Here is a 25,823-nt window from a genome sequence, read left to right as displayed (position 1 = left end):
CCTCCCATCACTCGCCTCTTTCATTCGAAACCCAATTCTGGCCAGAAACATCGCAGAGATATTCTCCAAGGTATGAAGAGCTTGGGGCGTCCACTGGGCTATAGGTTATATGCAGCAACAAAAGCGATTTGGATCAAGGAAGACCACCTCATGATGAAGAAGAGGATCACTGTTAGCCTAGTCAAGACGATCTCAGATTTGATGATTTTGCTAGTCCAGCGTCTATAATCCCCTTGGCAGTCAAACAATTACCAGAAAACAGGGAGGCAATACATACAAGATCATTATAAGATAGACCAATTGAGGTAGAGGTAACTGGTAAGGCAGATGCAGGTTGGCAGAATTACTATGGCCCAAGGTATGAAGAGGATTAAGCTGATTACGATGGAAGTTGCGCGTTTGGTGGGAATGTCTTTTGGGGATAGACCGGAGGATTACTTATCCTACTTTAAATGGGTAGAAGAAAGGTAGACCGCTCATTTCAAAACAGGTCCAAAAGAGCGAGAGACGTATATTGTGTAAGGAAGACTAATGCAGGGGCATTTTGACACCAGGCTCGAGTGGGGTGGCCTATGGGATGTGGCGGCACATTTGGGGTGGGTGGCCCATGTGAGGCGGGTGGCTCGTGTGAGGCGGAACCCATGTGATTTGGGGCCCACAAGGAGGGTTCGGTCGAGGACCTAACCCATGGATGTGGGGCATGGGCTATGAGATGAAGGGATTAATTCATCGTGCTCTTTCAATTCAAGCTTTTAGAGCAAGTGGTTAATTGTCCCATATCAAATTGGTATCAGAACGGGAGGTCTCGTGTTCAAGACTCCTCACAGGGGGTGATTAATGCAGGGACATTTTCACAACTGGCTCGACTGGGGTGCCCCGTGGGATGCGGGGGCACACTCACGGTGGGTGGCTTGTGTGAGGTGGAACCCATGTGATTTGGAGCCTACGAGGAGGATTCGGCCGAGGACCTAACCCATGGATGTAGGGCTTGGGCTATAAGATAAAAGGATTAATTCGCCATGCTCTATCAGTTTGAGCTTTTAAAGCAAGTGGTTAATTGTCCTGCATCAAAGACAATGAAAGAAAAGTGTACAATGCTTTAGTTGCTTCAGCAGAGAAGAGTCAGGCCGGGCTAATAATTGGTAAATGAAGATTATGATTTGGAATATTCAGGGGCTTGGGTGTGTGTAGAAAAGTGGGCAGTTGAAAGACATGTGGAAGGTACAAAATTCAGTTGGTAGCGTTGCAGGAAACAAAGTGGCCGGAAACTGACCAAAAGAATGATAAATTCGATTTGGTGGGACAAGGAAAGTCAATGGTTAGCAGCAGATGCGGTTGGAACGGTTGGGGGTATTCTTTTGATTTTGAATTCGGCGATTTGGAGCAAAGAGGATTGTTGGATATGTAAATACATGGTATCGGTGGTGTTGAAGGAAAAATGGGTCTGGCTTCAGATGATGTTTTTCTTTGGTGTATGGACTATGTAAATCGAAGCATCACAATGATTTGTGGGCAAAGTTGAATTCTTGTTGTAATAAGTGGGACTTACCTTGGCACTTGGGAGGTGACTTTAACTTAATTAGGGAGATTCACAAAAAGTCAAATGCGGGTTGAATCTCTAAAAACATGAAAAAAATTTCTGATTGGATTTTCAAAAATGAGATGATGGACCCCTTCTGTTAAGTGGCGCTAAGTTCACATGGTCGAATGGACATGCATCACCAATTATGAGTAGGTTAGACAAGTTCCTTATATCCCTAGAATGGGCGGAGAAATATCCACTTATCAGTCAAAGGGGCCTTCCTAAACTTTTTTTGGATCATTGCCCGGTTCTTCTGGAAGTGGATTAGGAGGATCGGGGGCCACGACCTTTCCGATTTTAGCTAGCATGATTAGAAATTGATGGTTTTCGATTAAAGATTGTGGAATGATGGTCGTCTTTTTTAGTGGTAGGGGGCGCCGATGTTTCTCTATTCCAAAAATTAAAGCTATTGAAACAGAAGATAGGAGAATAGAAAGAGAGGTTCTATATAGTCAACAGGGGGAAAAGGATGAAATGCTTCTTTAGATTCAACGATTAGATTTCAAAGAAGAGGAAGATGAACTATCATAGGAGGATAAGGCTTAGAGGGAAGTGTACAGAGCAAAATATAATGCTAGGTTGAAGGAGGAGGAGATCAAATGGCGACAAAGGTCCTAGCAATTTGGTTGAAAGCGAGAGATAAGAATACCAAGTTTTTTTTTTTATGTGATGGCTAGTGCGAGAGCGCAGGTAAATAAGATCTCTTCGTTAGTGGTGGAGGGTCAAAGGATCGAGGGGAAGGAAAAAATTTACGATTCCGTAGTCCAATTCTATAAAGACCTATTGTCTAATGATAGGAGAATTAGGCTGGCGCTCAACAATTTGCATTTTGATGCAATTTTGACTAAAGAGACGAACTCGTTGGAACTTCCATTTTTAGAAGATGAAATCAAGCAAGTAGTGGTAGAGTTGGGAAGTGATAAGGCTCCTAGGCCAAATGGTTTCCTGATAGTATTTTTTCATAAATTTTGGGAGTGTGTGAAAGGTGATGTGATGGGTTTCATGCAAGAATTTTTCTAGAAAGGCTTACTCTCAACACAACTTGAGGCTACTTTATAGCTTTGATCCCCAAGAAGTAAGGAGCAGAATGTTTGAAAGACTTTTGTCCTATCAGTCTATTTGAGGGTCCATATAAGATTCTGGTAAAGGTGTTGGCTTTAAGATTTAGGAAAGTGTTGGGTAATGTTATTTCAGAATCTCAAGGGGCTTTCGGGGATGGTAGACAAATCATTGATTCCTCTCTCTTGGCCAATGAATGTGTGAATTCTTGCTATAGAAAAGGGGAGGGAGGTATGGTTTGCAAGCTTGATGTGGAAAAATCTTATGATCACGTGGATTGGGCATTTTTAGATTATATGTTGGGCAGATTAGGAATGGTCCAAAATGGCGATTTTGGATTCGGACATGTGTTCCATTTTGGTGAATAGTTCGCTGAAATGTTTCTTTGCTGCTTCTCGTGAGTTACATGACATCAAGGTGATTCTTTATCCCCTTTCCTATTTGTCACTATTATGGAGGCCCTTAGTAGAATGATTGACAACGGGGTTCAGGCGGGATTGGCTAAAGGCTTTGGGGTGGATAATATGAATTTTCAAATTTCTCACATCCAGTGTGCAGATGATACACTATTATTGTGCAGGGAAGATGATTTTTTTTTTCGTGGAAAATCTTTGCTCGATTATAGTTAGTTTTGAGGTGGTTTCTGGTCTAAAAGTTAATATTTCCAAGAGTGAGGTTTTAGGGGCAGGGATTTCCAAAGAAAAAGTGCAGGCTTTTGTGGAGGTATTTGGGTGCAAGGAAGCTTCTTTCCAACAACATACTTGTGGACAGCGTTTGAGTTATTGGCGAGAAATCGATAATATCGCTGATATTATCGGTGTCGCCAGACCTACGATACTGAAACCCAAATATTTCGTTTCTCTTTTGGATGTCGCCGATATTTTCGATATTATCGGCGAGATTTTCAGATCACTGGCCAAATCAGTCAACTACCCTGCAGATTTCGATAAAATAAGCAAAAAAAATGCTGTGTTTTCGGCGACATTAGGCAACAACCCTCTTACCATTCCAAAAATTCGGAAAAAAAAATAAAAAAAATAAAAATTTAAAATTTAAAAAAAATTTAAAATTAAAAATTAAAAAAAAAGAATAAAGAAAAAAAAAGAAGCTCTCTTACCTTTTTACTCAAGATCTACCTCAAGGAGTGGCCTTCGGCTGGATTTGGTTGGCCAATCGCAGTCAACAGCGCCGGATCTTTCACAAGTAAGAAAAACCTAAAACCCCTTGTTTTCCTTCTAATAGAATTGCTTTGAAAGGTAACTAGATTTCCACCTAGGCTTACGGGGATTTGATTTGGGATTTGAAAAAAATATGAATTTGGGGAGAGATTTTTGGGAGTTTTAATGGAAAAAGCATCGAAATCACCATTGCCGTTTGCGGGTTTACCAAAAAAGAGGACTCTTTTGTTGAACTCTCTCGACCTTTCCCATCACTTAAGAGAGTCGATTTGGCGTGACTCGGGCTACAGTGAAATGGTCTGACCCTTGCGGTAGGGCCCAATTTGATGCATGTATTGCATATCCATTTTGTCCATATGTTTTTCTAGATCATTCTATGACATGAGATAAAAATTGAATTGGATCAAAATCTCGAGTAGACCTTACTCTAAGAAAGAGTACTACTTGAACCTCTACCGTTAAAAACTTCCTAAGGTCCACCGTAATCTTTCTTTAATGTTTATTTGTCATCCAACCTGTTTATAAGGTCATATAAACGTGGATGAAAGTAAAATAATAAATATCAGGTTGATCCAAAACTTTTGTGACCCATTGGAAAGTTTTAATGGGCAATAACCACTGTTTCCTACGGCATAGCCCACTTGAGATTTAAATCTGATTTATTTTGGTATCATGCCCTAATATGATTTTTAAAAACATATGGATGGAGTGGATATACAATAAATACACCAAGGTGGGCCCCACCATGAGTGTCACACCGTCTTAGGTCAGGTCAGGCCAGGCTGCACCTAATCCTCTACCTTTAAAAGTAAGCGAATGATGGGGGATGAAAAGGTCGAGCTAAATGTCCTTGGGGGGGGGGGGGGGGGGGGTGGGGGTGTGACAAAGATAGATAGCACAATCAAATAATAAAATAACACAAGTAAATAGCAACCTCAAATGCACTAGTCTTGAGAGGTTGATACAACCTTAGTTCTAAGGACAACCTATTACCGAAACCCAAAGGCTTGTGGCAAGACAACCTTACTAGAACGTTTGTAAGTATCAAAAATCCAAACCAATAAAGAGGCAAAGGAAATAAACTAAGTTATTACAACATTTACCACAAGTGCATAAAGTAAATTACACCATTCACCACAAATGCATAAAGTAAATTACAACATTTACACACATAAACAAATTCAATCATCCACTACAACTCCAGGAATTATAGTGGTTCGTTTGTGTGTACACCAACTGTTTGAAAAATAGCCACACAACTACTCCACTCCTGTTATCCACTCTCTCGGGATATTAGCTCTCACTATGAAAAAGGTTTTCCAAGGTTCACCTTAAAACCTTCACAATTGTGTCTTTAGTTGGGCTTACACAATTACAAAAACCCCACACTCTGAGATTTTTTGGATTACCTCAAACAAAACCCAAAATGAGATTTTCTGGCACAACCTCACAAACCTCAAAAGATACACAGATTAAATGGTACGTATCTTGAAATTCTCCTTCTGAAGAAGCCCGGTAGAACCAATCCAATGCAGACGAAGATGTTCAATGTCCAGTCTCACAAATGAAAGATTCTAGATCGAAATGATTTTTAGATTAATTTAGCCTGGGCTAGCTTGATTTGATTTTGATCTCAAAGAGGGTAAAATCATAATTCCCTTCTTTAATGAAATTGAGTTGAATGGAGATCACAAAATCAAATGCAAAAAAGCTATCTAAGATAATTTAAAATGAACACAATATAGCTTAAGAAGTGCAGGAACTTATCTCTCAGAGTGATGGTTTGATATCGCTTGGAATGAATGAAAAACTCTAAGATTCGTCCTTTATTTATAGGTGAAAATATTGTTCTCTTGATTGGTCTAAGGGTCGGTTCAACTGGTCGAAGAACCAACAAAATTTCAAAATTTCTGGCGCGATAAGATAAGGTCATTACTCGACTGGTCGAGCAATGCACTCGACTGGTCAAGTGAGACTAAAAAACCTTACTGGACTTTGAGTCGAGCCCGCACGATTAGTCGAGCACTGTTCACTCGATTGGTCGAGCAGTCTCCACGACTGGTCGAGAGTCCAACAGAAAATTCCAAAAATTCACAACAAACCTTGAACTGGTCGAAAAACTCTTGGACTGGTCGAGCCAGAGCTTGGACTAGTCAAACAAAGACTATGACTAGTCAAGGAAATGACCTATAAACATATGAAATGACCCCCATAGCATATGCAATGGATATGACCTAACCTATGGTCAATCTAGGGTAATCCATACCTTGTTTGTGAGTTTGAACAATTGAAACATCGTTCGCTCTGCTAATTCACACACTTGAAATACTTGAAGCTTGTCTTCAAACCTTGAACTTGAGCTTGAGTAAAGACTTGAATTCTTGAGTGTTTAAAGTACTGAACTTGAAGATTAAACTTGAACTTGAGCCTTGAATTTATACTTGTACTTGAGCTTGAAATCTTGAACTTCGACAACACTTCTTCATCTTTAATACATAGAGAAGTTCAACGAAGACTTGAACAACTTTAAAATGCACGAAGTTGATCTATTCATCTCATCAATACATGATATAGATTTTAAATGATTTCACACAACAAAATTTGACAACACTAGGTGCTAGATATACAATATAGCATTTACAATCTCCCCCTTTGTCAAATTTGTGACAAAACCAAATAAAGAATCATGCACCGGTTACCACAAAAAACTAAATAAATAAATAAATAAATAAATAATCATGCACAATAAAGAATCATGCACCAAATGTGCAACAATTACTCCCCCCCTTAATCCAGGCAAGGTGATATGTAGAACCTATATAAATCAAATACATGTCCAATATAAAAAATAAAAAATAAAAAATACACCATATCTACAATTACACATTCCTAATCATCATAAAGCATTAAAAACATTCCACATTTTCTCCCCCTTTTTGTCACAATATGACAAAGGAAAGAAATACAAACAGATGATATAGCAAAGAGATATGAGAAGTATAAGAAATAAGAGAGGTAAATATCATAAACATGTTTATCAAAATATATTCAGGAAACATAAAGTTATGTTCACATGCCCAAATAATATCCAAGCGCAAATAAGAGTTAAAAGTTAATACATGCCCAAAGAAAAAGTCTAATCAGAACCAAAAGGAGCTGGAATAGAAGGATCAATCTGATGTAATCCCTTGTTAATGCACCTAAGGTGTTTGCGCATATATTTGAATTGAGTCTCCAGGGATACATGCAAACCTTCCACCTTTTCCTCCAAGGTTCTCAAACACTCATCAAAATCAGAAGGCTGAAAGTCAGGATCAGCCTCAAAATTAGATTCTAACTCATTAAATAAATCATCAATGTTTACATCATCAGGAGGTAAAGCATCTTCCTTTCCAGCTTCTTCAACAGCTCCTACATCATCTCTATCAACTTGGCCGGGTACCAACCTCAGATTCATCTTGTTAATGTTGGAATTGTTGAAGGGTAGATGGGAAATAGGAGCTTCTCCAACAAGCATAACCACAAGACTATGAATAGCTAGCGTGGTCATCAGATATGCAAAGGGAATATCACTATGGCTAGGATGGAGACGAAACTGAATAATGATATAACAAATAAGAGATGGAAGACATATTTGAACACCAGAAACAATTGAGTGAAGTATGCGTGCCATGAAAGAAGTTAACTCAGTTTTGTTACCAAATCGAGGATACACATTAGAAATGAAAATACGATGAAGAATCCTGTATCTAGGTAACATATTTTTGGAACTGAGCGAAATACCAGAGTTTCATTCCGCATTCATGTTGCATAACACTCTAGTTAGCATATGTTTTTCAGATTCAAACGGTCTCGCAACTAACGTAGAAATAGGTATTCCTTCATCATTCACAAGAATATCCATCAAACTAGATATCAAGTGACGGTCTACATTAACTGGACCTTCTCTAGTTGTCACAGTAAAAGTTAAATTTTCAACAGAGAAGTCACTTATACAAGCAAACATGGCCTGTGCAATGGACTGGTATGCAGTATCGCCCCAATTCAATATGTTAGCCTATCCTACAGCTTCAAGGAGGGGAACGATATTGAAAGGACTCAAATGATTGAAGTTAACTGTCCGCTCAACAATTACATTGCGGAGACAAATATCCCGCACATATTCGGGATCCTCTTCAGGTGGTCGAAGAGTACACACCGTAATCGGTGCGGAACAGAAGAAGAGGGACCACGAGAGGATCTCTTCTTGTATGTACTCTCCATTACACAATGCACAAAAGGAATATAAGAAAGGAATGGAGGCTTTCTCCCAAATCAGATTTTATGCTAGAAAACTAAGGAAACAGCAAGAAAACTTGAAATAAACTTTAAAATCGAAGAAATAGAAGTGCAAAGGTCCTAAATCCAAAAGGAAAATAGAAAAGATGCACTAAACAAGTAGCAATCGAAGGTGGGTTCGACCGGTCGTGGGAGGGTTTGTTGGAGAAGATGAGAGAAATGAAGAAAAAGTGCTTTTTATACATTTAAAACCTCCAAACCCGTGCTACTCGACTGGTTAAGTACATACTCGACCGGTCATGCCATGACTGGTTGAGTGTGTACTCGACTGGTCGTGCAACCTTAAAAATTTCCATTTTTCAACAATTTTTTATTTAAAATTTTTTAAAAAAATATAAACACATGCAATATAGTACAATTAACTCAGATCACATTACACATACCAATATCTAATTTCAATTTAGCAAACCTGTTCTGCCAAGTGGTTTTGTGAAAATGTTTGCAAGTTGATTTTCTGTTTGAATATAATCCAATGAAATAATCTTATCTTCCATTAATTCACGAATATAATGATATCTAATGTCAATATGCTTAGTTCTTGAATGTTGGATTGGATTTTTAGAAATGTTGATTGTGCTAGAATTATCTCAATACAGAACCATAGAATCTTGCGCAAATCTGTAATCATTTAACATCCTCTTCATCCACACAAGCTGAGTGCATGCATTACCGGCTGCAATATACTTAGCCTCAGCTGTGGAAAGCGATACGGAACTCTATTTCTTACTATGCCACGAAACTAGACAATTCCCAACATAAAAACATCCACCGCTGGTAGACTTGTGATCATTAATATTACCAGCCCAATCAGCATCCGTATAACCGGCTAATTGAACATTAGTATCATGGGGATACCAAAGACCAAGATTGGCTGTACTTGCGACATATCTCAAAATACGCTTAACAGCAATCAGGTGGGATTCTTTAGGGTCAGATTGATATCTAGCACAGATTCTTATGCTGAATGCAATATCAGTTCGGCTTGCAGTTAAATATAATAAACTACCTATCATACTGCGATACAACTTAGGATCTACACTTTTACCTGTTGAATCCTTAGAGAGCTTAAGTGTCGTACTCATAGGAATATCGAAATTTTTAGCGCTCTCGAATCCAAACTTTTTCACCAAGTTTTAAAGCATACTTGGTTTGAGATATAAAGATCCCGTCTTCAAGCTGTTTCACTTGCAGACTTAAAAAATAATTTAGTTCTCCAACGATGCTCATTTCAAACTTAGACGTTATCAAATTTGTAAACTTAACAGACATGTTAGAACAAGTAGATCCATAGATAATGTCATCAACATAAATATGTACTATCAGTATGTGATCATTGTGTTTCTTTACAAATAGTGTCTTATCAACACTCCCCATTACAAAGTTATGACTCAGTAGAAACTTAGTCAATTTCTCGTATCATGCCCTGGGAGCTTGTTTTAATCCATAGAGTGCCTTTTTCAAGCGATAAACATGATCAGTATGTTTAGGGTCTTCAAAACCAGTAGGTTGTTCAACATATACTTCCTCATGTAGATCACCATTCAAGAAAGTACTCTTGACATCAATTTAATAGATTTTGAAATTTTTGTAACAAGCAATGGATATGAACAGCCTGATAGATTCAAGACGAGCTACTGGGGCAAAGGTTTCATCATAATCGATGCCTTCTATCTGAGTGTACCCTAGTACAACCAGTCTAGCCTTATTTCTTATAATGTTACCAAATTCATCAGACTTATTTTTAAAGATCCATTTAGTTCCAATAATATGTTTATCATTAGGTCTAGGAACTAAGTACCATACATCATTCGTTACGAATTGATTAAGTTCATCTTGCATGGCTACTATCCAGTTTTTATCAGCAAGTGCTTCTTTTATGTTGGTTGGCTCAATCTGGGATGTAAAGCACACATAATTACAAATGTTTTCTAATTGTCTACGAGTGCGCACACCAGTGAGAGGGTTCCCAAGAATTTGATCAGTTGGATGGTCTTTAACTGACCACAGTTCAGTGTCATTTTGACTAGATGAAGAATCTGGTTTAAATAAAGAGACTTCATCATCTTTTGAACTTGAGACAGGTGTATTCAGGTGATCATTTATAACTATATTAATGGACTCCTGAATTACACCAGTCCTCTTGTTGAGAATACGATACGCTCGACTATTTAGCGCATATCCTAAGAAAATACCCTCGTCACTTTTAGTGTCAAATTTTTCCCAGATTTTCTCGGTCACGTAGAATATAGCATTTGCTGCCAAAAACTCGAAAGTATTTGACTGTTGGCTTCTTATCGAACCACAGGTCATAAGCAGTCTTCTTATTTGACTTTCTAGTATAAACACGGTTAATAATATAACAAGCCGTGTTCACTGCTTCAGCCCAAAGATTTTTAGGAAGTTTCTTGCTGTTTAACATCACATTAGATATTTCTTGAAGCACACGATTTTTTGTTTCAACAACCCCATTCTGTTGAGGTGTCTTAGGAGCAGAAAATTCATGCGATATACCATGATCGCTATAAAACTTCTCAAAACTGCTATTATCAAATTTAGAACCACGATCACTACGGATTTTAGAGATGTGATTCCTTCTCAATTTGGATACGCTTGAGTACCCTTTTCACTTCATCGAGAGTTTCAGATTTCTCTCTCATGAAAACTACCTATGTATACCTGGTAAAATCATCTACTATTACCAGAATATATTTCTTACCGCCTTGAATCTTCATTCTAGTAGGTCCAACGAGATCCATATGGAGGAGTTCACGGGGTTTGGATGTGGCATTAAAATTCACTTTCTTGTGAGCACTCCTAGTTTGTTTTCCAATCTGACATTCGCCACAAATTTTATCTATTTTCTTAATCTTGGGTAGACCTCTTATTACATCACCTTTGCTCAGTCTATAAAGATTATGGTAGTGTACATGTCCTAGGCGTTTATGCCATAGGTCAGTTTCATTGGTTTGGACCATGTAACACGATAACTTAGACGAGCTTGAATCACTGACTATATAGCAATTCTCAGATGTTCTGCGACCAGTTAATATCACAAAACCATTCTCATTAGAAATCTCACATCCTTGGTTGGTGAATTTGACGCTATGTTTATTATCACAAATTTGAGAAATGCTTAAGAGATTATGCTTAAGGCCCTCTACAAACAAAACATTCTCAAATGGAGGAAGATTAAAGAGTTGAACCGTACCTTGGCCAACAATTCTACAGTTGCTACCATCACCGAATGTGACTGAGCCATCAGTCATATCTTTAAGATTGGTGAACAAATCTTTGTCACCTGTCATGTGTCTAGAACAACCACTATCTAGATACCACTTTGATTGACTCGAAGCCTTGAAAGCGGTGTGGGCAACCAGACAAGCAACCTTAGGTACCCATTTCATTACTGTTTTGGGTTTTAGAGCATAGTTGATTTTTCTATGCTTGTAGTTGTTATATATTCTACCATTTGAGTTAGATTTTAGAAGCTCCTTAAGTAAATCTACAATTTTCTCAGCTAAGGGATTATGATTCTGATTTCTATAATTGATATGGTTGCTTTTAGGTTTCATAGCCTGAAAAGTTTTAGGATTTTTGAAACTATTTTGATTTAGAGTTTTCCCTTTTGAGTTGGAGGACTCCCCTTTAACAAACTTAGGTGGAGTGGACTTACTTTTAGGAGGTGTATTCTTATCGTAGCCCAGACTAAATCTATCACTACATTTCCTTGATCCGGTTAGCAGTCTTTCTAGTATAGGATCACCCTGGGCATACCTCCAAGTATCCTTCAAACTCAAGAGAGAAGAGACTTCTAGTTTTAGTTTTTCATTTTCTGATGTAAGGTTTTCAACTTGGAGTGTTTAGAAATCTAAATCACACTTAGCTTTTTCAAAACAATCAGAAAAATCCAATTTTTCTAAAACTAAGTTATCAAAATCTTCTTTTAACTTTAAAACCTTTTCTTTTTGAAGTTTTAGTTTTACAGCTATCTTACAACTTTCCCTGTATAGGACATTATAGGCATCTTGTAAATCATCATAATTTTCAGGGTCGCTTCTCAGATTTTCATCATAAGTTAAATTACAACTGTCTGATGAAGTGACTCTGGCTAGAGTCATTAAAGCCTTGACCTCATTAGTAGATTCGGGTTCAGAATCATCAGACTCAGAAGAAGCTTCAGAGCAAGATGACTCATCCCATGTGGCCAACATACCTTTCTTCTTAGGTTTGTCCCTTTTTGGACATTTGTTTGCCAGATGCCCATATTCATGGCAGTTGAGATTTTCAATTTTTAGATCTAGTCCTTTTCTTTTCAGAAGGTTTTTAAAAATCTACCCTCTTTTTGCTTTTGAAAATTTTATAAAACTTCTTGGCTAATAGTGCCATATCATCTTCAGAATTTTCACAATCAAAATTACTAGCTTTATCATGAGATATATTTTTAGAATTAAGGGCTATGGACTTACCTTTAGGAGCCTTAAAATTTAACTCATAGGTTTGTAAAGAACCAACAAGCTCTTCAACCCTCATATTATCTGTATCACAAAGTTCCTGAATGGCAATGACTTTAGAATTGAACCTATCAGGCAATGAGCGCAATATCTTTGCACAGACTTTACTTTCTGGGATACTATCACCAAGACCCCACATAGAGTTGACTATGTCATTTAACTTAGTATAGAAGTCTGTGAAAGTTTCACTTTCTTCCATATGTATCTCCTCAAACCGAGTGGTGAGGATTTGAAGTTTAGATTTCTTGACTATAGTCGTACCCTCGTGTGTCATTTCTAGAATGTCCTAGGCTTGCTTTGCAGTATCACAAGATATAATTCTTTTGAATTTATCCGGTGATAGTGCGTAAGTGATTGCATTTAAAGCCTTTGCATTGGCACTACTCTCATTTTTCTGAAGTGTGGTTCATGAAAAACAAGGTGTAACTTTAACTGATTTAGTTCCATCGGTGCCTAGAACTTCAGTTGTGGGTGGATTCCATCTAGTCACTGTGGCTTGCCACATGCTCTCATCTATGGACCTTAAAAAGATCCTCATTCTGGCTTTCCAATAGGCGTAATTGGAGCCATCAAAAGTTGGAGGCCTAGTAATTGAGAGGCTATCAAAATTTGACATCTTATAAGCTCAGATCGATTAGCTCAGGAAATGAATCCAAATAATAAAAAGGAGCTATTAGGCTCTGATACCACTTGAAAAGGCTAAGCTAAATGTCCTGGGGGAGGGGGGGTGAATAGGATTATGCCAAATTAAAAATAAACGCGGAATACAAAGATAGATAGCACAATCAAATAATAAAATAGCACAAGTAAATAGCAACTTCAAATGCACTGGTCTTGAGAGGTTGATACAAACTTAGTTCTAAGGACAAGCTAACACCAAAAACCAAAGGCTTATGGCAGGACAACCTTACTAGAACGTTTGTAAGTATTAAAAACCCAAACTAAAAAAGAGACAAAGGAAATAAACAAAGTTATTACAACATTCACCACAAGTGCATAAAGTAAATTACACCATTCACCACAAATGTATAAAGTAAATTACAACATTTACAAACATAAACAAATTCAATCATCCACCACAACTCCAGGAATTATAGTGGTTCGTTTGTGTGTACACCAATTGTTTGAAAAACAGCCACACAACTACTCCACTCCTAATATCCACTCCCTCGGGATATTAACTCTTATTAAGAAAAAGGTTTTCCAAGGTTCACCTTAAAACCTTCACAATTGTGTCTTTAGATGGGCTTACACAATTATAAAAACCCCACACTCTAAGATTTTCTGGATTACCTCAGACAAAACCAAAAATGAGATTTTCTAGCACAACCTCACAAACCACAAAAGATACACATTGATTAAATGGTACTTATCTGGAAATTCTCTTTTTGAAGAAGCTTAGTAAAACCAATCCGATGTAGACGAAGATGTTCAATGTCCAGTCTCACAAATGAAAGATTCTAGATCGAAATGATTTTTAGATTAATTCAGCCTGGGCTAGCTTGATTTGATTTTGATCTCAAAGTGGGTAAAATCACAATTCCCTTCTTTAATGAAATTGAGTTGAATGGAGATCACAAAATCAAATGCAAAAAGCTATTTAAGATAATTTAAAATGAACACAATATAGCTTAAGAAGTGTAGGAACTTATCTCTCAGAGTGATGGTTTGACATCGCTTGGAATAAATAAAAAAACTCTGAGATTCGTCTTCTATTTATAAGTGAAAATATTGTTCTCTCGACTGGTCTAAGGGTCGATTCGACTGGTCGAAGGACCAACCAAATTTCAAAATTTTTGGCGCGATAAGATAAGGTCGTTACTCGACTGGTCAAGTGGCCTGCTCGACTGGACCAAAAAACCTTGCTAGACTTTGAGTCGAGCCTGCACGACTGGTCGAGCACTGTTCACTCGACTGGTCGAGCAGTCTCCATGACTGGTCGAGGGTCCAACAGAAAATTCCAAAACTTCACAACAAACCTTGGACCGGTCGAAAAACTCTTGTACTGGTCGAGCCAGAGCTTAGACTAGTCGAACAAAGACTAGGACTAGTCGAGGAAATGACCTATAAACATATGAAATGATCCCCTTAGCATATGCAATGAATATGACCTAACCTATGGTCAATCTAGGGTCATTCATACCTTGTTTGTGAGTTTGAACAATTGAAACATCATTCGCTTTACTAATTCACACACTTGAAATACTTGAAACTTGTCTTAAAATCTTGAACTTGAGCTTGAGTAAAGACTTGAATTCTTGAGTCTTAAAGTACTGAACTTGAAGATTAAACTTGAACTTGAGCCTTGAACTTGTACTTGAGCTTGAAATCTTGAACTTCGACAACGCTTCTTCAACTTGAACATAAAGAAGTTCGACGAAGACTTGGACAACTTTAAAATGCACGAAGTTGATCTATTCATCTCATCAATACATGATACAGATTTTAAATGATTTGGCACAACAAAATTTGACAACACTGGGTGCTAGATATACAATATAGCATTTACAGGGGAGTCTGTAGGGCCAAGCTCGATGTATGTATTGCATATCCACGTCGTCTTCTTTTATAGCTTATGTTAGGGCATGGTCCAAAAAATGAAATTGATACAAGTTTCAAGTGGATCATGCCACAAGAAATAGTGCTCATTGATATCCTACCATTAAAAACTTCCTAGGGTTCACTATAATGTTTATTGACCATCCAACCTATTGATTAGTTACAAAAAAAGAAATTTCAGCTTGATCCATAATGTTTGTGGCACACAATTTTTATCGGTCAATAACCACTATTTTGTGTTGAGTGGTACACCGTCTACCTAAAAATTTTATCTACTTTATTTTTATGACAATCCCTAAAATCATGTTGCAAAATAGATGGACAACATGGATGTACCATGCATACATCGAGGTGGGCCCTACTATCGGGGTTCCACTCACATGGTTGGTTCTCTGTCGCAGCTGGGTGTGGACTGGGTAGTATCCCCGCCAAAACCTACTAGAGATAGATTGTCCTATCAGGGGCACTTTGTGACCCACCGTGATGATGTGTTTCATCCGCGCCGTCCATCCATTCTTTTTAGTTGATGAGCCCACAAATGAGGCAGATCAAATCCTCTAGTGGACTACACCACAAGAAACAGTAGGGATTGAATGCCTATCGTTGAAAACCTCTTGGGGGCCACAAAAGTTTTGGATCAATATGATATTTATGTTTTCGCTCCATACAGATATATGTGACCCTATATACACGTTGGATGATAAATAAACATCATGGCGGCCCCTAAGAAGGTTCCATACAGATCTATGTGACCCTATGAACATGTTGGATGATATTTATGTTTTCCCATTGAATGAAAACTTATTATGTAATGCAGTCTTTTTTGTAGTTTTTTATTCCTAAATATACAAATATATGTATTTAAGCATGTCCTGAGTTTCACCGAGAAATTCCATTGTTTTCCCTGTGTTTCTTCCATTTTCCCCAAATTTCCGGTTATCGGCGATATTATCGACGATAATGATATTATATCTTTATCTCCGGCCAGTGAAACTTGTAGCGACACCGACAACTCGAACACTGCTTGTGGTTACCGTTATACATAGGAAAACATGCAAAGCATATGTGGGACAAAGTGATTGAGTGATGTGAAAGAAAGATTTCAAAATGGCAGTTGAGGTACTTATATATGGGTGGGAGGATGGTAATAATTAAAATATCTATGTCAAATCTTCCAATCTATTTTATGTCTCTTTTTAAATGCCCAAAATCTATTCTGAACGCATTGGAGAGAAAGAATGGATTTTTTATGGGAATGGTCGGGGGAGAAACACCAGTTTCATCTAATGAGATGGGATAAAGCATATAAACCAATGGATCAAGTAGTGGGGATCTTGAAGTTAGAAGAGAAGAGTTAGCTCTTTTGGGGAAATGGGTATGGAGGTTTGGGGTGGAGGGAGAGGCTAGATGGAGGGAGTTAATAGCAAAAAAATATGGGGTAGAGGAAGGAGGGTGGTGGACAAAGGATTCATCCTTTTATCAATGTTCTTACTTGTGGAAGCCAGTACGTTCCAAAAAGAGAGTGTGGGAGAGAATAGGCTTTCATTTGGGGGATGGGAAAAGAATTAGATTTTGGGAGGATAAGTGGGTGGGAGACATGATGTTGGGTGAGAGGTTCCCATCTATAGCTAGGGTAGCATTGGGAGAGGGGGAGGTGGTGAGTAATTATTTTTCAATAAGAGGGGAGGAGGTTACATGGAACCCTATTTTTAGAAGGAATCTTTCGGACAGGGAGTTTGAAGAGATGGTTCTTTTGCTTGAGATGTTATCAAGGATTTTCCCACTTTTATCAGAAGTGGATTCCTTGAAATGGTGCAAGTCGAAGATAGGTTCTTTCTCAGTGAGATCCTTCTATCGGTTCGTGTGTTTGGGAGATGATCATTCCAACATTGCGGCAACGGCATCCCTTTGGCATTAGTAGCTTTTGGTTGGTTAGTAGGTGGAAACAAAGTGCTAACAATAGACAATCTTTGTAAGCAAAACATGTATCTCCCAAATATTTGCTTGATGTGCTTCAAAGATGCGGAATATACGCATCACTTTTTCATTCACTGTGTATTTTTCTAGGGGAGGTTTGGTATCTTCTTCTACAATTTTTTGGGGTTCTCTGGGTGTTCTCGAAGACGATTGAGGAGTTTCTCATAGCTTGGCACGGTTGGGGGATAGGCAAAGAAGGGAAAAGGATGTGACATTTAAGTTTATTAGTGACTTTATGGGCTCTATGGTTGGAAAGGAACCAACGCTGCTTCAAGAGCAAAATGAGTGGGCCAGTGCAAGTTTTCAATAGGGCAATTCGTAATATGAGGGATTGGGTGAAAGCTTAGATTTTTAAGTCTTCACTTATTACCCCTTTGGGGACGTTTTGTTGAGTGTTGTTGTATTTTTGTATATTTGTATATTTGTTTCCTTTGGCCTCGGCCTTTTTTAATATATCATCATTGTTAAAATAAAATAAAATAAATCAATGCTCCTGCCTGTATACGCCACAATAAAACGGTGTGACTAGATGTAAAAATCACCACTTACTAGAGGTTAACTGGTCTTTTATTAATTGGCATGTTAGTACCAAAAGTATATTGAGATGAAACCGTTCTTTTTGTCACTTACATAATCAATTGAGTTCTTACTGATGTTTTACAAGGTAAATGCCCATTATAAGTTTTGCAACCCCATGTGTCTCAATTTTCTCTCCCACCAAAGGTGTTTGGATGCACCTGCTTCATCCACATTCTTGAATCATCTTGAACAAAACTTGGACAACAACCAATGAAATGTCTGTTCTTAGGGTATTCTAACTCTCAAAAGGGATATAAATATTATTGCTGAGCTTCAAAACATATGCGCTTGCTAGCACTCAACGGCTTGAATCAGAAAAGATACATTTCTAAGAATGTTCAATTCTTGAAAATGTACCTTATTTCAGTTGACAAGATAGTCCACCAACTCTTCCCCACCTCTTTCTCTTTCTGTCAAAGATAATTCTCACATCAAAGAAGTCCCAAGTGGGTGCACGCGCGCGTGTGCATGCGCATGCACATATATACATACATACATATATGTGTGTGTGTGTGTGTGTGTGTGTGTGTGTGTAGCTCTTCCTTCCACCCAGTCTTTGACCTAAGGGGGTTAGCGACGAAGTTTGTCAACTTTGGAAAGCTTTGTATGGTCTCAAACAACCATCTTCTGCCTAGTTTGAAAAGCTTGGAAATATGATTTCTAACATTGGTTTCAAAAGGAGTGCCTTCGATCATTCTATGTTTGTAAAACATATGGATGGCAACACAAGAATTCTTGTCGTATATGTTGATGGTATTTTAACTGGCACAAGCACAACTAAAATAGAAAATGTTAAGAAGTTCTTGGCCTCGTCATTCGAGATGAAAGATTTGGGGTTGTTGAAATATTTTTTAGGGATTAATGTGACTCGCTCAAAGTACAGATTCTTTTATCCTGATGTAAATACATGCTAGATCTTCTTTCAAAAGCTGGCATATTTGGTGCTTGTCTAGTTGACATACCTATTGAAGTAAATCACAAGTTTCATAAGTGACAATGAGACGAAATTAATAGTCTGAGCATGTATCATCAACTAATGGGTCGTTTAATTTATTTCAGTTTATTAGTCCAAACATTTCTTATGTTGTTGGGATTGTAAGCCCGTTATGTGACAACCTCGTTGTCATTATCCTAAAGCGGTCTATCGAATTCTTCATTATTCAAAAGGTTGCTCCTAGTTGTGGTCTCCTCTATTTGAATCATGGTCACTATAATATCAGTGGTTTTTGTAACACTGATTAGGCTAGCTCTTCCTCTTATTAACGTTCCACTATAAGCTATCTTTCAAAAAAAAAAAAAAAAACGTTCCACTATAAGCTATTGCACAGTTGTGGGAGGAAATTTGGTTACTTGGAAAAGCAAGAAACATTTTGTTGCCACTCACTCCTCTACAAAAGCTGAATACCGTGCCATGGCACATGTGGCTTGTAAATTAATATGGGTGAAATTCATCCTTAAGGGTATTGGGTTGCACTCTCCCCAATGTATAATTAAGCAGCCATACACATTGCATCAATTCCAATGTTCCATGAACGAACAAAGCAGATGGAAGTCGACTGCCACTTTATTCGGAAAAATTACCAATCAACCTTCTTCATACACCATTTGTTCATTCATGAGATCAGTTAGCAAATGTCTTCACCAAACCCTCCTAATTCATACAGCTAAAGACCATAAGTGGCAAGCTTGGCATGTATGATACCCATGCACTAGCTTGAGGGGAGTGCTAGTGTATACAACCTTGTGTGTGCCCTTGCAGTACACCGTATTTGAGATGCTTTTGCACCCAAACTTGCATGCACCTGTAGTGTACCATACTAGCGGATATCCTTTAGGGGTCGTTTGGGAGCTTGAGGCAAATGGGAAATGGAATTGGAGGTAAATGAATTGGGAGCAAATGGCTTACTCAGTCATGTTTGGGTGGGAGTAAATAAAATGCATTTGAAATCCAAATATTCTATTTGGATGGGCGTGAATGGGAGGAATTGGAATTTAGTGGATTTTTCAATATATTCACAGGAACATATGTGATATCCCAAATTAGCTTTAATATCCCAAATTAGTGTACATACGTGATATTTAACATAATGATTGTAATATGCCCATTGAAATATATACTTTTGCCCAAAATGAGGAAATTTCGAGCCTCGGGTGGTCCACAAACATAAGGATCACAAACAACCAATGTTTTTTAACCGTTCAGTTAAATGGCCAACCTTTGGACAGTTTGGATCATTCTATTGGTGTGATTTTAGTCATGTAGCCGATAATTGGATTGTTTCGAAGTATCATCAGCGTACCACATGTATGGTGGACAGGTGCATAGTGGTACCTTTGTTTACTCATGAGACTCTCAAAGGGAGTTCAAAAGGGCATCTCAGCCCCATTTACTTTCAAATCCTCTCTCAGAGTGTGGATTTCATTTACAAGCCCATTTACTCCTATTTTATTTCATTTCCATGCATTTACTCCCATCGAAACACACCTCAAATGCATTTACCTCCATTTACTCCCATCCAAATAGCCCCTTAGGGTCAGATTTGATTAGATTCGTGCTTAATCTGGCTTATCTGTGTAACCTGGAATCCTTGTAATCTCTTTTACTATTTGGCCGGGGGTGGGCAAATAAAACACACCTAAACACTTTCAGAGCTATCTAAGGTAAAGGGCAAGTAGATTGAAAAAAATTGAACAGGAGACTTTCCGTCTTGATTGTGAGTTGGCAATCTATTTATCAAATAGCATGTAGTTAAAATGTATTAACCCCAGAAATGTATAGGTACCTTCATCACAGTGAATAGAGCCCAAGTTACTATGAGTGGTGATTTTCTGCTGAGCAACACTATTTTCTGAGGTGTTTGGGGATATGTTGTTCGTGAGTTGATCCATGATCCTGCATGTAAGAGCTCCCTAGACATGTCTTTTCCTCCACTATCACTACAAAGAGTTTGAATGTTGGTTTTGAACTGATTTCTTTTTTCTTTTTTGTTTTCAAGATTTTGTTTTGAAGTGTTTTTGAACCCATCAATGAAATTTTTAAAAAATATGCAACTCTTACTTTACCCTTCATTGAGTATAACCATGTCATATGGGAAGTAGCATCAATAAATAGTACAAAATAGCAAAAAACTGAAGTTATGGGAGCTGGTCCCCACACATCAGAATATACTAAAGCTTACCTCATACTTATCCCCATAACTCAGGTGATATATACATCTCCCTTTTTATTTTTGTTTTGAGGGTTGGGTGGGTTCTATGCAACACCAGCTTGTGCATTCTCTAGGGAGAACTGATAAAGTTCATGTTTATTGGTTTCTTCTGTATTCTCATTGTTACTCTTTTTCATAGTTCATGAGTTTATTGAAAACTGATTTTTGTTACATTTAGAATCACTCCATGCAATTCTCAAGGCATACTTGTGTGCGTTCTGGAAATTGTCCCAGGTTGGCTTGCTTTTGCTTGAATCACTATTGCTTCTTGGCTACTTTGCTTTGTTCCACCCTGGAAATCAAGAAGTCCTTCGATGGGGCAAGAGCCCAACAATCCTTCACAAGGTCAGTTGGTCTTTCATGGATTCATACCTTCAGGTTAATTATCAAAAGCTATTGAGGAAATCTAACATGTTTGGCTTCAAGAAAACAGGTCTGCGATCTGCCGTTTGTGTTCTTCAGTGATCCTGAGTTGACACCCATTTTGGCTGGCACACTTGTCGCTGCCTGCTATGGGTGTGAGCAGAACCGAGGCGTAGTGCAGCAGGAACTCAGCATGGAAATGTTGCTTTCTTTGCTCAAATCCTGCAGACAAGGATTGCTCACTGTCCAATCTGAATCCTCTCTGCCCGATGGTGCAACGATTGATGATCCATCTGATGGTAATCAATCAGTTCCAGAACCCAGAAAACTTCAAGGTGACTTTAGTATAAGATCTAGCCGTGGTAATCTGAGAAGTGCTCGAGTTTTCTCTGGCAAGGGTAGTGCTTCAGTCAGCAACGTAAGGGTTGGCAAGGTGAGACATCAAAGGGATGGGAAAGGAACAAAAACTTGCGATGATTGGGCTTTCAAGCACAACCTTCCAGCTTCAGAAGTTTCATCATCTTTCATGCTGCATAGTAGATTTCCTACCAGCTTTATTGATAGAGCCGAAGAATTTTTTTCAGCTGGGGCACAAGTGTGTTACTGATTCTGAATTGACTTAGAAATCCAATGGCTGTGACAAGAGTATACTCGTTTTGAATATATTAGTATTCTAAATTATTTTTGGAGAGATTTACAATCTAGGATCACACTCAAGTTTCCAATCCAGATTAGAAATGTAATGGGTTGTTGCTGAATGTAATTTATTTTCAGATGCCAGCAATTTACTTGGGGCTATTGGATAAATTGATCTGGTTTGTCACAGCAAGTAGTAGATGAAAAGTCTTGCTTACACCTTGCATTTTCTGCTGGAAAGAAAACTCCACAAATGGAAACAATTAATCGTTAATTTTTCATACAAAGGTTGAGATTGCATCCTGCAGAAGCTATTGGATTATGAATCTTTGTTCTCTCAAGTAGGTGGCTACTAAAAAATTTTTGGCATTGGAAAGAAAGTTTATGGCACTTGAATTGAAGTTCCTATGGCTTCCTAAGACTATTTTGGTTGGATTACAACAAAATCGGAACTTCTAATATTCGAGATGTTTTGTGGAGGTTGGGGAAGGGCTGCTTAATTTAGTGAGTTGGACACCGCGGTGTGATACTGACTTTGAAACTACTTGTTGAAGCTTAGCGAAATGAGCCAGCATCTACTCTTACAAAATGCAACTGTGGATATCTTTCTAATAGTGCTTTCTTTTCAGATGTTGCATACATGACAGTAGATGGTTGTTAGTGGTGGTTTCTTTGGCGCTGATGTATTTTTTGCAAAAATGTGACTGACTTCCAGGTGAGGTGAGTTTCAAACATGGTATCCCTCTTATCATGAGGAATTATAGGCTCCTGCTCATCAGCATTTATATAATTTGCTCAAGCACAGGATTCTATGCATGTGAGCCAATCTTTCAATCAAATGCACTATATTAATGAGAAACTATAGCCAGGGACTACAATCAACAGAAAATAATCCATTCATCGAAAGGGTAAGATCTTTAAGTCTACGAGTTTTGTACAGCATCTTCCAACCACATTGGTCTCATTCTATCAATGTTTGGATCACTGAAGAATGGTCTCACATGTACCGAATCCACGGCCTCAGCTAACTGTTGTTTGCTGATGAGCAGGACCTATAATTTGTCATATGCTTCTATTCCCACATTTTCTTTGTAATTGCTTATTGCTCATTCCCACCAGTAAGAGAAAGTGGGTCTCTTGATTTGCACTTCTATGTACCAGGTTGAATCTACCAACCCCTTGAAGGTGCGACTCTCAAGTCTCGTCTTGATTGGTTTCAGTTTGCCTCTTGTTGCAGGCATGCATGTATGGACACAATCAGGAACAGGTTTTGAAGTAACGTTCTGCTCCACACACATCATCCTTGCCTATGAGGACTACCAAACCAAACCAACCAATTGTAGTTTATGACAATGACTTGTTTTTCTTCCTCTTCTTTTTTTTTTTTTTTTTCCTTTTTTATCTTGGGAAAATTTTGTTTGCCAGGCATGTCCATCACAATTGCATGGGTATTGAGCACAAGTCGAATGCAGTGGCATGGGTATTAAGAAATAGACCTCCATAATCTTTTATCTTGTTTTTAAAAATATATTTAGCTACTGTTGAAAAAGAGACTTCCATAATCTGTTTAATTTATATTATTTTCATGCACTGTTATTCGTCCATACACATTTCTTAATATGCACTTATGGACTTAAATCATAATGCTTCTTCCAATGTAATAAGTAACTTGATATCTGTCCCTACCCTCAGCGATTTGCTCATACCCGTTTTCTGTTTTCAGTTTTCAAAATTGGAATCGGGTGAGCATTTATGGTGGCTCCCTATTATAAATTATAATACCACTGCATGGACATGCCAGCATGTCAGCTTCTCTATCATCACGGACTCAATTGTGTGCCCAAACTAACTTACTTGATGATGAGTGATGATGATTAAGCTGAAGGAATGAACGCTGCAAAAAGCTTGGTTCGACTAACCTGATGACGGCTTGGTCCTGGCAACATGGCGTCATACTGATATCAGCAGTTGGGAACACCCCATTTGCAAGAGTTGTTTACTTAAAGCTTTGGGAATTTTAGTAATTTTTTTCAGAGTTTGAGATTGAGCTTTGTTTACCATTACGGTTGGGAAATAGATTCTGCAGATAAGACGTTATTGAAACACTAGGAATTAGCACTATAATCTTGTCTTTTGACTGATTAGCAATGTCTTGGCTTGTATTTGGGTCTCCAGTTGTTGACTTTCTTTTCATTTCCTACTTTATGCTATCACTAAATATCATCTTCCAGTACGTCCGATGTTCTTATATACACAAAAAACCCCTTGACTGTGAATTTGAAGAATCACAGTTTGTTGTAGGTTCTAATTTGTTACATATGTTAGTCGTAACTTACCTAACCTGTTCACTTGTATATTCATGTAAATATAATATAATATGCATGGGTCTTTGCACTATCATGTGTTGGAATTCTTACATGATAAAAAATAATTAATAACCTTATGTGAGCTTAGAAATCTTCTAAATATAGGGAGAGAGAAAGAAAGTCCAGAAAAATATTTAATTCATTCACCAGAACTGCTTTAATTTCCTTTCCTTTTTCCTTAAAAGATGAATTTCTATATTGATTGAGAATTTTGTGAATGCTTGTGCAAGTTCCAAACCACTCATTAGGTGGGGCCTGCTGTATAGTTGGTCTGGCATAAAAATCAGGTTGAGCTATCTAGATGCGTAACTTAAATGTTGACTGCAGGTTAATTTAACCACCGCCTGATGAGTAGGTTGGATCCCATGTCAGCTCATGTGAGCCATAAGTCCACTGCCACAAGCTCACTGGTGTCTGGTTAGTTGAGCTCTTGCAATTAGAGTAACAATCTTCCTACATTTATCTTTCAATCTTTTTTCTTAATGGGCTTCCATTGGTTTTTCCCTACAAAAATCTTAGTCTTCACATCTGTTTATTGGTCTTGCATGCCATTCCTCCCACATTAGTAGATGCCAATTGTAAGTTTGTAACTCTCAGAGCTGGAAGAAATCAGCTCAAGATCATCAATTTTCCTTCAATCACATCTCTGTCATTTAAATATTAAAAAACTCAGGTAGTTCACCTCAGCTTACTGCCCCTATAAAACATCTGATTTACAAAGAGGAGATGAAAGCCAGCCGAATGTCATGGAAATTAGGGCATGATAGAAAGCATTGTTGGAAAATTATAGGTTGGCCACCCAAATACACTCATAAGAGGGATACATTTGCAGCCAACATAGCATTTACCATAGAAGGATCCACATCAACTGGTTTCATAACTCCCAGCTCACAATCTACTCCTATTGAAACCTCTTTGTGGGCTAATTCTTCACTTAAGATGGTTTTCGTGTCAGAAGATGAGTTGGAGCATCTGCAGCATAAAATATCACATTTGAAAAATCCATCTACCTCAGTTTATGCTCACACAAGCATACATGCATTTGCATTCCACACCAACGTACTTTCTTCCTCTACTTCTCCGCCATTGATCATTAATTCTGGTGCCTCAAACAACATGATAGGTTTGTCTTCTATTTTTTCTAATTACTTTATTTGTTCTGAAAAAGAAAATAATAATAATAATAATAATAATAAGTTGTTGATGGTTACCTTCCTTTTATTGTTGAAAAGGAAAATATTTTTGTTTATCCCAATTTGTCCATTTCTCATGTGTTACTACATGTCCCAAAACTTTTAACTTGTGATGAGAAGTAATAGCCCAAGTTGTATGCCACATGAGAATAGAGGTCGTCTGAAATAATGATGGATAGGGGTTGAAGTAGCTGGAGTGGAGAATCATTCGTAAGTTGTGAGCAACAATAGAGATGAGATTGGAGAAGGGTTCACCAGTGTGGTTGGAGGTTG

At 37.9% G+C, this 25,823-nt stretch overlaps 1 protein-coding gene across 7 annotated transcripts in view; it reads left to right on the top strand.

Moving 5' to 3' along the window:
- Positions 1–23,595, top strand: part of LOC131219231 (uncharacterized) — a 109,351-nt gene extending 85,756 nt beyond the window's left edge. Inside the window, exons 7-9 of one of the 7 annotated variants that reach the window (XM_058214277.1) lie at positions 21,227–21,337; positions 21,426–22,706; positions 23,229–23,595. In XM_058214277.1, the coding sequence (XP_058070260.1) occupies positions 21,227–21,337; positions 21,426–21,962 (648 nt within the window). In that variant the 3' untranslated portion in view covers positions 21,963–22,706; positions 23,229–23,595. Of the gene's footprint in view, positions 1–20,562; positions 21,080–21,170; positions 21,338–21,425; positions 22,712–23,152 lie in introns of those variants that run through there. The other 6 variants (XM_058214279.1, XM_058214276.1, XM_058214278.1 and 3 more) reach the window with 6 other exon arrangements.
- Positions 23,596–25,823: the final 2,228 nt, after the last annotated feature.

Source organism: Magnolia sinica, chromosome 11 (genome assembly GCF_029962835.1).
Source record: "Magnolia sinica isolate HGM2019 chromosome 11, MsV1, whole genome shotgun sequence".
NCBI lineage: Eukaryota > Viridiplantae > Streptophyta > Magnoliopsida > Magnoliales > Magnoliaceae > Magnolia > Magnolia sinica.
The sequence above is the reverse complement of the archived record's forward strand: the minus strand, read 5'-3'. Positions and strand labels throughout refer to the sequence as shown.